This window comes from Erythranthe guttata, chromosome 7, assembly GCF_056151865.1.
Source record: "Erythranthe guttata isolate IM_541 chromosome 7, IM_541, whole genome shotgun sequence".
NCBI classification, from domain to species: domain Eukaryota; kingdom Viridiplantae; phylum Streptophyta; class Magnoliopsida; order Lamiales; family Phrymaceae; genus Erythranthe; species Erythranthe guttata.
Genome location: NC_142539.1, coordinates 8,068,358 through 8,082,095, shown reverse-complemented (window position 1 = coordinate 8,082,095; position 13,738 = coordinate 8,068,358). Strand labels below are relative to the sequence as shown.

General features: G+C 35.7%; 1 protein-coding gene across 1 annotated transcript; it reads left to right on the top strand.

The window, feature by feature from the left end:
* Positions 1 to 5,433: 5,433 nt before the first annotated feature.
* On the top strand, positions 5,434 to 13,492 carry LOC105962633 (uncharacterized). The gene is made up of 5 exons (XM_088820250.1): positions 5,434 to 6,111; positions 6,151 to 7,111; positions 7,200 to 7,761; positions 11,269 to 12,319; positions 13,220 to 13,492. Exons 1-5 carry the CDS (start codon positions 5,434 to 5,436, stop codon positions 13,490 to 13,492), a joined length of 3,525 nt encoding a protein of 1,174 aa, XP_088676376.1.
* Positions 13,493 to 13,738: the final 246 nt, after the last annotated feature.

Sequence of the window (13,738 nt, the reverse complement as noted above, 5' to 3'; positions counted from 1 at the left end):
GTCGCGGTCGAACCGGTCCGACCGGCCGGTCCGGTCCGGTTCTTATAACATTGCCTATTATCATTTTAATCTTTGACCAAGCATAAAAAGACAAGAATGCCCCTGGGCTTTATTGCAATTAGTAAATCATATTAGTGTTTTAACATTTCTTTAATAGTTTTTCAACATTTTTTTAATAGTTTTTCAATTTAAACAAAAAATTCAAATAATAATAATAATAATAATAATAATAATAATAATAATAATAATAATAATAATAATAATAATAATAATAATAATAATAATAATAATAATAATAATAATAAATTTTAAAAAATATTAAAAAAATGAGAAAAAGTCTTTGTTCATCTTGTTCCCACAGCATCCCACCCCCACGCACTACCCCACCCTCATGCGTCACCACCAGGCTCACCACCACCACCACCATCACCTCCACCACCACCACCATATTTTCTTCAGATCCACCGCACAAACACCAGGCAAAAAATTTCAACATTTTAAATACATTTAATTCACTCATTTTAATCGCCTGATGAAAAGATAAAATTGGACCTAAAATTAGGGTATATTAACATTATTTTCTTTCGATTTCTTCCTATAAATCTACCAAATATAGAGGATTGGACAATCTTCTCACAATTGAGGTCGCGGCCATACCGCGGCGGTGGGTTGTGAGACCGGTGCGGCAGCAACGTTCATCCTTGGAGTTCCAGAGTCTAGAAAGCACTTATGTCAGTGGTTTCTACAGATTTTTCGGGCTATGGCTTCTACAGGAAGATTATTCTACAGGTTTGACGGGGCTGGGTTTGAAGAAGATGAAGAAGGAAGGAGAGGAAAGAAAAAAGAAGGGAAAAAAAAAAGAAAAAAAAGAAAAAAAAAAAAAAGAAAAAAGAGGCTTGGGGGTGTTTCCGACATTTCATACGCAAAAAGGGAGAAAAAATCACACTAGCAGCGCGTGAGGGACACGATTTGTTCCGGGGGTCTCGATGCCTTGACTTTTGTTACACAGAGGGTATGGGTGAATTATTTTTTGACAAGGGGGTATTTGACAATAAAAGATTTCACAGGAGTGGTATTTGCAATTAGCTCATATATATATATATATATATATATATATATATATATATATATATATATATATATATATATATATATACACACACACCAGATGAAGAAACAAAAAAAGGTAAAGCAGACGAAGAACATACCTGATGGTTGCAGGGAACATGAGAAAAATACAACGCACCATTGCCAAAAGCAGACGAAGAAGAAGCAAGAGGAGAAAGAAACAAAGGGGCGAGCACGTTTTTTGGAGGCATAACGAGCTCGCCATTTGTACGTACGGAATCAGGAACATCTGTGAGGACAGGACATAATATAGAACATGAACACCAAGAAGACCGCGCAATGCAGTGACGCATATTGATATAACTTACAATAAGTGAATGACTGCAACCTAAAATCATACCCACAAATCAGAGACAAATTTAGAGATTCTACTTTCATATAAATTGCTTTACTAAGGCAACTTTTTTGGTCATCTGGAAAAATATTTTTTAACAAAAAAAATCGTTGTCTAAATGGTACACCTACGTGACTGATATATATATATATGGTAAGGCTAAGGCTAAGGTCCATAGTAATATCGTAAATAAATAAACAAAAAGAGGAAGGAAAACAAAAAGGTTAGCAGACATGGTATTGAAAATGATGGAAACGGATGCAGAGCCCCTCCAACCTCAAAATCAGTTGACATACATACACATATCCCTTGCCTGCGTAAAACTCCACAACCTAATCATAATAATAACACTTGCCATTCCCAACTGTGAACAATATAACAATTGAAAAATAAGAATAGATTGGCAGAAAGCATGGTGCAAAAATAAGAGGACAATGAAAACTTTCTTAGACCTTCATTCTCTACAGCAACATCGGTACTCTAATATATAATTTGGCAAATTCACAAACAAAGAATACAATCAAATCGTAGAGAAATAATAACAATATTATGACGTTTTTCTATAAATTCTCGCAGAGAAAAACTTGATGAAAATGTTTATCATCAAATAAGAGTGGATTTCTGAAAGCGAAAAATAAAATCACGCAATCCCAATAGCTACCATAGAGATGCACACACAAGTTTCAGATTATCTATTTTGACAGCATATATTAATTATGTAACTTGACGCCCTTTATAGAGGCACTTCTCAGGTAGTACATACATGAAAGGAGTGAAATTTTTGGATTTAACAATGAACCCGTAAAAATACGTGGGAGCCCGACCTTTTCCGAGAGCAGAAAAGGGGCACCAAAGAGATAAACAACGCCTGCGAGGCCGGAAGAAGCAGCTGCGCGGAGCCCAAACGCGTTGGCGGCAGCGGATATAGGGGGAAATTTGTTATTGTTTGAAATCCGAATAGCCTTGCAAACGGTAAAAAATGAGATGGTAATTTTAAAAGGACTGAAACTTTTCTAAGGTAAAAGCACAGCATTTTAATTTGGAGTTCTTGTCGAAATTCTCTGGAAAAGAAGAGAGGGCACGTAAGGAGGATTAAAGAGGAGAGAAAAGAAAAGCATAAAATAAATTGTATTCGTGTTCTAGGCCTGGAGTGGCAAAAGAAAAAGGGAAAATAAATTAAGCAGGACATAGTGGGGAGATGTACATACAATATCGAGCATTAAATTAACCGAAATTAATTGAATTAACAGATAACAAATGCTGTATTAAATTTCATAAATCTTTACTCTCCCATAATTATGTAATTTTAATCTTTTTTTTTTTCTAAAGAAAACCTGATAAAATCTGTTTCATATTGTCATAGAAAGTACCACGAAATGAATAAAAGATGCAGTCTCCTATACCCAGAATTCTACAACAATATCAGTATAATGAAAAAATAAAAATAAAATAAAATAATAATGATAATAAAAAGAAAAGGCATATAAAATTAAATCCCAACTCAACATGATTATGTTTAAAAAAGAAAAGAAAAAAAAAGACCAACTTGATTATGATTTCTTGGGGATCTACCAGGAGAATCTTCCCCTTTCAGATATCTACAAATTGCCACTGTCAATTTGAATTTTTTTCCCAGTCCCTGGTTCGTAATTATACTGCATATATATATATATATATATATATATATATATATATATATATATATATATATATATATATATATATATATATATATATATATATTGAAGAAATACAATAATCTACAATAATATAAGAACTTTGTATTATCTACCTCTGTACTACACATAAATACAAAAATTCGCCTCATATTACATTTTTTCCAAAATATAACTCAATTTTATGTGGGAAATTTTGGTATCTATATTTTTTTTCTCCTCTAATTGCTTATTTTTTTTTATTTTATGAATAAAACCTTATATTTTTATCATTTTTAGTTTCTTCATTTTGTTTTCTTAAATGTCTTCCGGTAGTTCAAACATCCTAAGATTACAAACATCTTTACAATCCAATTATTGTTGAGAATTTGAACTACCGGAAAACATTTAAGAAAAAATGAAGAAATTCAAGATGACAAAAATAAAAGGTTTTATTCAAAAAAAAAAAAAATCGAAGTAGTTAAATGTTTTGAAGAAAAAAGAAATATCAAAATTTCCCAAGTAAAATTGACCGGAAATGTTAAAAAATATAGTGAAAAATAACTCAAGCGAACCCTTATATTTATATGCTTAGTAGGGGTATTTTCGTCAGATGTTTTGGAAAAAATATAACAGCAGATGGGTTTTTGTATTTATTAGTACATGGAGGTATATGATACATGGTTCATAGTACATGGGTGTTTTTGTATTTAACACTAATATATATATATATATATATATATGGGGTGTTTGTACATATGTCCCTAACCAAGCATCTTTATTATTTTAGGTTTAGGGGTTATATCTCTTTCACCAATAAGCCCATCATTTTAATATTTATTATAAGTAAAGAAACATTCATGTATATGACAATATTACCTCCAACCCTTTATACCCAATTCTTAATTGTAACCCCAATTTAATCGATTTTGTCCAAAAAAATCCGATTTTGATTTTTCTTTCAAAAACTTATTTTTAATTTTTTTTTGCCGCCGGATTCCGGCGTTGACTTTTCGATTTTTTTTTTCTTCCGGATTTTTCGCCGGTCTCTGGCGTTGACTTTTTTTTCTTCTTTTAATTACTTTTTTTACGTCCGCCGCTACACGTTGACCGTAATTGTGCTGTCACTGACAGTAAACTAACGTAATTGTACTGCCGTTGACAATACATTTATGTAATTGTTCTGCCGTTGACATTAAATTAACGTAATATTATTATTATTATTATTTTTTTGTTATTTTTTTCTTATTTTGTTTGATTTGTTGACAAGTCAACGTAATTATATTACTGTCGTTGACAGTAAAATAACTGTAAACACAATAATATTACTATCAACCACACCAATATTATTATTTTTTGAGTTTTTTGTTTTGTTTGAGTTATTCACGGAGTAAGGTAATAATATTACTGTCTATTATTGTAATATTACTGTAAACACACTAATATTATTGTGGTTGACGGTAATATTACTGCTGTTATATTAATATTTTTGTCAACTACATCAATATTATTATTTAGTTTGAGTTTTTTTGTTTGTTTGAGTTATTCACGGAGTAACGTGATAATACTATTGTCTATTATTGTAATATTATTGTGGTTGAAACACGTGGAGTATTTCCACATTGTGTTTTTAACCTTCTTATTATCTAAACTAAATTTTAGTTAGTGGGTTAAGTAGTGCTTAGTGGATTAAATTGTAGAATTTATTTTAACTTCCAAACTAACCCACTAACCCACTTTCTTGAGTGCTCTTGTGGTTGGTTTTCTTGCAGATCATGGGCTGAGGAGTGGAAGCTTGGCAAGTCTATAAATACCAAACTCAAGACTCAAGAATTGCACAGATTTCGAAGAAACAAAAAGAGTGCTGAAGTTTTAATCTCGAGAATTTTAGTGTGTTTCTAGGATCTGTTTGTACGTACTCTTTATGAGTACATTATTTGAAATCTAGAATTTTTAATACTTTTCTTTTAGTATCTAGATTTGATTGTAAGAATGATCATGAGAATGATTCATTCATAAGGAAGAAGTTTTCGCACTTCTTCTGTTTGTATTCTTGGAATACTGATTTTAATATATTTTTTCCGTCCTGTAAAGGGCAAGTTCACAAGTCTTTACTTGTGAACATTTTTAACTCTGAGTATTGTTCTTTTATCTTTATATTTCCGCTGCATGTTTGTTCAAGTGTCATAACACTTAAGATAACACCTCTGTATTAAACGAATTCGGGACCATAAATTTTTTCAATTAGCATCAAGAGCCAACACTTGACGTATACTAAGTGTTTGTTCCTATTTCTTTTAGAAAAACGAATTCGTGATGGATACTCAGATGACTGCTTCTATGCGACCTCCTGTACTCGACGGCACAAACTACACTTACTGGAAAGTCAAGATGAGGGCATACATCAAAGCCATTGATGAGAGAGCCTGGAGATCTATTCTCACTGGATGGAAGCCACCAACTGTCACAGATGCGGATGGGGATGTGTTTCCAACACCAGAATTACGGTGGACACCAGAAGATCTATCAAATGCTAATCAAAACTCAAAGGCGTTGAATGCAATTTTTAATTCAGTAGATTTAACAATGTTTAAATTGATCTCAGTGTGCACTTCTGCGAAGGATGCTTGGGAAGTTCTTCAGCTACATTGTGAGGGATCAGACAGTGTCAGAAGAACTAAGCTCAGATTACTCTCTTCCAAATTTAAGAGACTGAGAATGGAAGAAACTGAAACAATTTCTCAGTACAATGAGAAATTGATTGATTTAGCTAATGAATTTCAATCCTTAGGTGGTCCTTTGAGCAACGAGACACTGGTGAATAAGGTATTGAGAACTCTTCCAGAAAGGTTCAGCATGACAGTTACTGCTATTGAAGAGGCCAAAGATACATCATCTCTACGGCTGAACAAATTAATTGGTAGTCTAAAGTCTAGAGAGATGAACTTTGAAGATCAAAGAAAGGAGAAAGGAAAGGCTATTTCAAATGCACTCCAGGCAGAATTAGAAAAGGAAGATGTTGCCCCGGAATATGATGATGATGCAGAGGAATGTCTCAACAATGTTGCATTCCAAATTCAGAAATTCAATAGGGCATACAGGCGAAGTGGAATCAAGCCCAGACAGTTATTTCCAGATGGCTCTCCACAAAATCGACAAACTCAGCCCCGGAACAGATCTATTCCACAGAGAACATTTCCTCAAACATCTTCTCAAAACACTTTAAAAAATTCTTCATTTATTCGTTCAAATTCTGAACCACCTAACTTGGATCATATTAAATGCAGGGCCTGTTCAGGATTTGGACATTATGCAAATGAATGTGCAAATACCTTGAGAAGAAGAGGAATGAGTTTGATTTGTGCTGTCAGTGATGAGGAGGAAGAGCATCCAGAACAGACAGAGGAACAGCAATCCACTAAACAAGCTCTTTCTGTCAGATATATCACTGGAAGTGCTTCTGAAACAGAATCACAAGGAGTTTCTCTAGATGCTGCAACACTTTCTGAAACACTTTCAGTAACTGAAATTTCTGAGTTAAATACTGATCATTATACATGTTTAAACTCTATTTCTTTGAATGCAGCAGAATCCAGTATTGAAGCAGTTAGTGATGAGGAAGAAATGTGTAAGAAATTGGTTCTTGACCTGGAGAAGAAGACTCAAGCTCTAGATGCAGCCAACAAGGAAAACTCCTCCCTTAAAGAAACAATCACACATTTGGAGGTTGGAATCACCAAGAAGGATCTTGAACTGGCAAAGGTGAAAGATGAACTCAAAAAGGCAACTCTAGCAATCAAGAGGATGAATACTGGCACAACTAAACTCGAAGAGATTGTGTCAATGGAAAAGCACTACAAAAATGAAGGGCTAGGGTTCAAAAAACAAATGAAGCCAGTAAAGAAGAAAGAAATTGTCTTTGTAAAAGAAAAGGGTGCAAACAGAAAGGAATGCAGGAATTCCACAGTCACCACTCCAGATTCCAGAATAAGAGGTTATGTTTGTCATTATTGTTTCTCACCAGGACACATTCGTCCATTTTGTGAAAAACTCAGTAGTGACAAAATTTTGTATAAAATAAGCCACATCACTCCAAGGAACACCTCAAAGAAAAAAGGTAGAATTTACCAAAAAGGAGTGTAAAATATGGACTCCCAAAGGTAAAGTTTTGTGCAAGGCAGTATACACCTCTTTAAATGCTAACATTTCAGGTTCATGGTACTTTGATAGTGGATGCTCTAGGCACATGACTGGAACAAAGGAATGTCTATCAAACTACCACACACTTAATGGAGGACGTGTAACCTATGGAGGAGGGGCTAAAGGCAAAGTGGTTGGACGTGGAACACTCAGTATTGAGGGACTTCCAAAACTTTCAAATGTCCTACATGTTGAAGGATTGGGGTCAAACCTCATCAGTATCAGTCAATTGTGTGATGATGATCTACGTGTAGAATTTGATAAATACTGTTGTTCTGTATTTGATAATCAAAACCATTGTGTACTGACAGGTTCCAGATCAATGGATAATTGCTATCAAACAGGTGACACCATCTCATGCAAGAGCTCAAGATTAAGTGAAGTAGAGCTGTGGCACCAGAAACTAGGACACACAAACTTAAAAAATCTGAAGCTGCTCAACAAGTACAATGCCATAAGAGGAGTACCAGATCTCAAGATCAAGGATATTCCTATATGTGGAATGTGCCAGAAGGGAAAGCAAACCAAAGTACCACACAAAGTGTTGCAACACGTTGGTACCACTATTTGTTTTGAACTTGTACATATGGATCTTATGGGTCCTATAGAGGTAGAAAGTCTAGGTGGTAAAAAATATGTCTTTGTATGTGTTGATGATTTTTCAAGGTATACTTGGGTGTATTTTTTAAGAGAAAAATCAGACACTTTTGAAGTTTTCAAAAATCTATACAGGTTTGTTAGAACTCAATTTCAAGTTTCTGTTCGTAGAATAAGATCTGATCATGGAAGAGAATTTGAGAATGCTCTATTTCTTGCTTTTTGTAATAAAAAGGGTATAAAGCATGAATTTTCTGCTCCAAAAACTCCTCAGCAAAATGGCATTGCTGAAAGAAAAAACAGAACCATCCAGGAAATGGCTAGGGTGATGATGAGTGCAAAAAATCTGTCTAAAAGGTTTTGGGCTGAGGCTGCCAACACAGCATGTCACATCTCAAATCTTGTGTATCTAAGATTAGGATCTATGATGACTTCATATGAAATTCTTTATGGTAAGAAGCCTAATCTAGAATACATGCATGTGTTTGGATGTGTCTGCTATGTTCTAAATGATAGAGATCATCTAGCTAAATTTGATTCAAAAAGTGATTTGAGTTTGTTTATGGGATACTCTAATAACAATCATGCTTATAGAGTATATAATCTAAGAACTCGAACCATTATTGAATCTGTAAATGTGGTATTTGATGACTTTGCTGATCTCCGCAGTAAAACAGCTGAAGATGAAGTTGATGACTTAATTGTTGAAAGAGAAACAACCGAAGAAGACACTTCTGCCACAGATGGCCCAGATACAGACAGTCCAGTTTCAAGAGAAGAAGGTGTTGAGACAAGTGTCACCACATCTGACTTAGTACATCCCACAGAGAATATAGAGACTAAATTGCATCCAACCTTTGATGTCTGCAGAAAGGAACCATCAAGTAGAATCCAGAAAAATCACCCATCTACTCAAGTAGTGGGAGATATCTTTGATGGAATAAGAACCAGAAGAAAAGAGAGAGTGAATTACAGAGATATGGTAAGATTTGCAAATTTATCTTCTGAATGTGCACTAACTGGAACTACTTGTTTTGTGTCTTCAGTGGAACCAAGGAATATTGCAGAAGCTCTGAAGGATGAATTCTGGATCAATGCAATGCGTGAAGAGTTAAATCAGTTCATCAGAAATGATGTTTGGTACTTAGTTCCCAGACCAAGCCATGTAAATGTAATAGGTACCAAGTGGATTTTCAAAAACAAAACTGATGAAAAAGGTACAGTGGTTAGAAATAAGGCTAGGTTAGTAGCACAAGGTTATACTCAAATTGAGGGTATAGACTTTGATGAAACTTTTGCTCCAGTAGCTAGAATTGAATCTATTAGGTTACTTCTTGATATAGCCTGCTTTCTTAAAATCAAACTGTATCAGATGGATATCAAAAGTGCATTTCTGAATGGGGTTTTAAATGAGGAAGCATATGTAGAACAGCCCAAGGGTTTTGAAGATTCTGCCAAGCCTAATCATGTATTCAAGCTTAAGAAGGCACTGTATGGTCTTAAACAAGCTCATAGAGCTTGGTATCAAAGACTCACTGACTTCTTACTTGAAATACAGTTGAACAGAGGAGAGGCAGACAGAACCCTATTTGTTAGAAGAACTAATAATCATATCATTATTGTTCAGATATATGTTGATGATATTGTTTTTGGCTCTACTTGTGCTAACCTTTTACAGTCTTTTGTAGATTCTATGTCTCACACTTTTGAAATGAGCATGGTAGGGGAGTTGAATTACTTCATAGGACTCCAAATCAAACAGATAGGTGAAGGAATTTTTGTAAATCAAAAGAAATATGCTCTCAATCTGGTCAAAATGTTTGAGTTGGAGTCAGCCAAGCACATGAAAATTCCAATGGGTTCCAGCCAAAAACTGTCCAAGGATGATGTTGCAGAAGATGTTGACAGCACTCTCTACAGAGGCATGATTGGAAGCCTTCTGTATCTAACAGCAAGCAGGCCTGACATTATGTTTAGTGTTTGTGTGTGTGCCAAGTATCAAGCTAATCCCAAAGTCACTCATCTTAAAGCTGTGAAGAGGATTATTAGGTATGTTGCAGGTACAGTAGACTTAGGGATTCAGTTTTTCAAAGACACTAATACAAATTTGATAGGTTTTAGTGATTCTGATTGGGCTGGGGATATTTGTGACAGAAAAAGCACCTCAGGTGCATGTTTCTTTTTGGGGAATAATCTGGTTTCTTGGTTTAGTAGAAAGCAAAATTGTGTATCTCTCTCAACAGCTGAATCAAAATATGTAGCTGCTGGAGGATGTTGTGGTCAACTAATTTGGATGAAACAAATGTTGGGAGATTATGGGTTGACCAGTGATACCCTGACCATATATTGTGATAATTCAAGTGCTATTGACATTTCAAAAAATCCTGTTCAACACTCACGAACTAAACACATAGATATTAAACATCATTTTATTCGTGATATAGTTGAGAAAAATATAGTGTGCTTAAAGTACATTCCTACAGAAGATCAGCTGGCTGACATCTTTACAAAGGCATTAGATTATGAGAGGTTTTCTAAACTCAGAAAATCTCTCGGGATGTGTACTCAATAAACATGTCCTGAAATATGTTGCAACATCTCATTAAACATCTTAAGCTGCAACATAATTTACTGAAGCTTAGCTTCTTTAAATAATGACTTCACTATGATGGATTATTTTCTAAATAAGTAACTGGAAGTCTTTCACCTTGAAACGTGATCATGCTTCATGTAAACATTTAGGAAATAATTACACTCACATAAGTCAAACTCCTCTATTTTGATAGTCATATCTTAGTAACTGAGGAACCTTCAAACTGAACACTTGATCATGTTCCATGTGAATTGTTTGACTTGAAAGTAAGAGTTTAAAAAAAAAAAAAAAAAAATAAAAAATATATATATATATATATATATATATATATATATATATATATATATAAAATAAAATCTATGCCTGATTAGCCAATTTTTCTCTCACTATTAATCAACAATAAATATGTTTTTTATTTGTATGAATATTTCATGAGTGCTGCGGTTTTTTTTTTTTGAATTATCCCTATTTATATGGGTCATGGGTACATGGGTTAGTCCTTGATTTTCCACTAAGTCCACTCCTTATTATGCCATGTGTCACGTTTTGTTTTAAACTGCCAAATAAACTTTTATTCTCCTTAATCACACTCTCTCCAAGAAAAACGCACACCACTTCTTCACCTTCTCCACTTCAATTTTTCTGCAAAAAATTAGGGCTTATAAATTTCGTGCTTCTTCCTTTCAAAATTCACACTCAAAAATCAAAAGCACAAAGAAGCAATCTCTTTTTATCTACTGTATCATGGCATCTTCTCCTAGAAATCCTCTTCCAGCCGCCGTTGGTGATGCCCACAACAATGTTGCAGCACCTGAACCAGCAGACCCAAATCTGGCAATCATCGTTCATCCTGTCAACCTTGATGCTGTTCTAATCAGCTACATTGAGCCCGGAGATGAGCTGAATCCGATCGACCTAGACAATTTCGAGTTCGTGGGTCCCTGTTCCACTGCCGGAAGATTTCCAACTCGCCGGTCCAAGCGCATGAACCCCTTCCCAGATCTGAATACTGCTGGGTCACAACGCCGGTGTGGAGCAAACTCTCCCAGAAGAGGAGGCAGAGGTGGAAGAAGAGGAGGCAGAGGTGGCCGTACTCCAGTTAGGCCAAATCCACCAAGAGGCCTTCATTTGGTGGATGAAGAAACTGATGATGAAGAAGAAGATCCTAGCTTTGCAGTACCAGAGGCCCAAGCTCTATCCTCCAGCTCCTCTGAGTCATCATCCAACAACTCACCTCCCTCAGCATCAACTCAGGGGGAGACATCTCAGCCTAGCATGGCAGCAGCAGCCTCTCAACATCCTGTTTCTGAAGGTGTTGCTGCCCATGTTCCTGAAGATGCTGCTGCACCCACAGTCTCAGAAACTGTGCCTCAGAGAAGTGCTGCTGAGGATGCTGCTCCTTATCAGGATGAAGAAATGCCTGATTTTTCTGGGATGTCCTCTGCAGAGCATGTTGACATTCCCACTGTTGATGCTCAGGATTTTACCACTACTGAAGAAACACCATCTGCACAACATGCAGACCCTCTGGAAACTCAGGCAGAAGCAGTAGTTCATGTGGATGCTTCCCCTCCTCAGGTTGAAGAACCAGAGAACAGTGATGACAGCTGGGAGATTCCTTTGGCTTCCTTTCGCAAGAATTGGCCCTCCTCAGAGTCAGACAGTGACTCATCTGAAGATTCTTCTCAGCAGGAAGAAGATGTTGCCCCACCTGTTGCATCACCTGAACCAGCATACATTCCAGATGAGCTTGAAGATTCAGAAGAAGAAGAACCAGACTTGGATGGGAAGAATTTGTCAACCCCTTTTGAGGTAAACAATGCCTTCAGTCCTAATTTTTATTTTGAATCTGATTCCATTTTGAGTCCTCAAGTCATGAATTGTCAATTCATTGAGGAAAAGAAAATTTCCAAGGAAGAGTTTGATAGGCATAGGATCACTGCTTTTCTTCATCAAAGAAAAATTCTTAGCCTAGTTGAGATTGCCTGCTCCTATGATCCCACTGTTGTGAAGGAATTTTATGCCAATTTGCAAACCTCTTTTTAAAAGAAGAACTCTCCAAACTTTGGCAAAGTTTTTGTGAGAAATTCCATCTTCTCCTTTTCTCCCAAAATTATCAACTCTCATTTACAAACTCCTACTGTGATTGATGAGGATAATTATGGTGATTTTAATGAGGTTTGTAAAGTTATTTCTGGAAACCGTTTAAGAAGTTGGCCTGCACACCCCAGAAAATTCAAGGTTTCTCAACTCACTGCTTTTTATTCTGTCTTGTTTAGACTCACAGTGATGAATTGGATTCCATCCAAAAATGTCTCTGTAGTAACTAAACCCCATGCAGTACTCATGTACAAATTGGGGATGGGATTACCAGTTGATTTTGGCAAACTTTTCTTTAATACTATTGGTCATCTTGCCCAGAAAATTTCCCCTTCCACTCATCTTCCTTATCCTTCTCTCATCTATTCCATTTTACTCTCTCAAAACTTGGGCCAAGATGACTCAGAATATCTTCACACTCCTCTAGGCATGATCACTGTTTCTCAAAATTTTCTGAAGGCTCCTCATGTTCAAGATCTTCCCTGGAATGGAGATAATTTTCTCTCAACTGAATCAGGTCAAAATAATCTAAGTACTGAAGGTGTTGCTCCTAATGTTGACAACACTCCTAGCATTCTTGTGTCTGTTCCTAGAGCTCTTCTGTTACAACAGCTTACTCACTCTCTAGCTCAGATTACGTATCACCAGTCCATGGTGGACATGCTCCAAAAGGTTCTTTCTGATCAAAAAGGGGGAGAAAAAGGTCATGAAGGTGAAGCAGGGACTTCTCACCCTTTGGATACAAGAGGCAGGGAGCAAGGAGTCAATGAAGAGGGAGCAAAGAATGAGGGCGAAGCTCAAGGAGCAGAGGAAAGCAGTAGATCCAGTGCTAGTGATGGAGGAGCAGCAGCTGATACTGAGGAGACTTTGGATATTCTACTTTAATTGTTTTCATGAACAATATTTTGATTTTGTTCTGTTTTTTATTTTCCCCTGAACTTTTGGTTAGGACTGCACTTTGGTTATTTTTTTTTAAGTTTTGTTGGACTATCTTGCTGAATTTGTTTTCAATTGTTTTTTCTATATTATTTTTGGTATTATCAAATTCAGGGGGAGTTCAAGCAATATCTCAGGGGGAGCTTTAGCTAAAATTTAGTTTTGATCAGAAAGTTAAAAAGGGGGAGTTTGAAA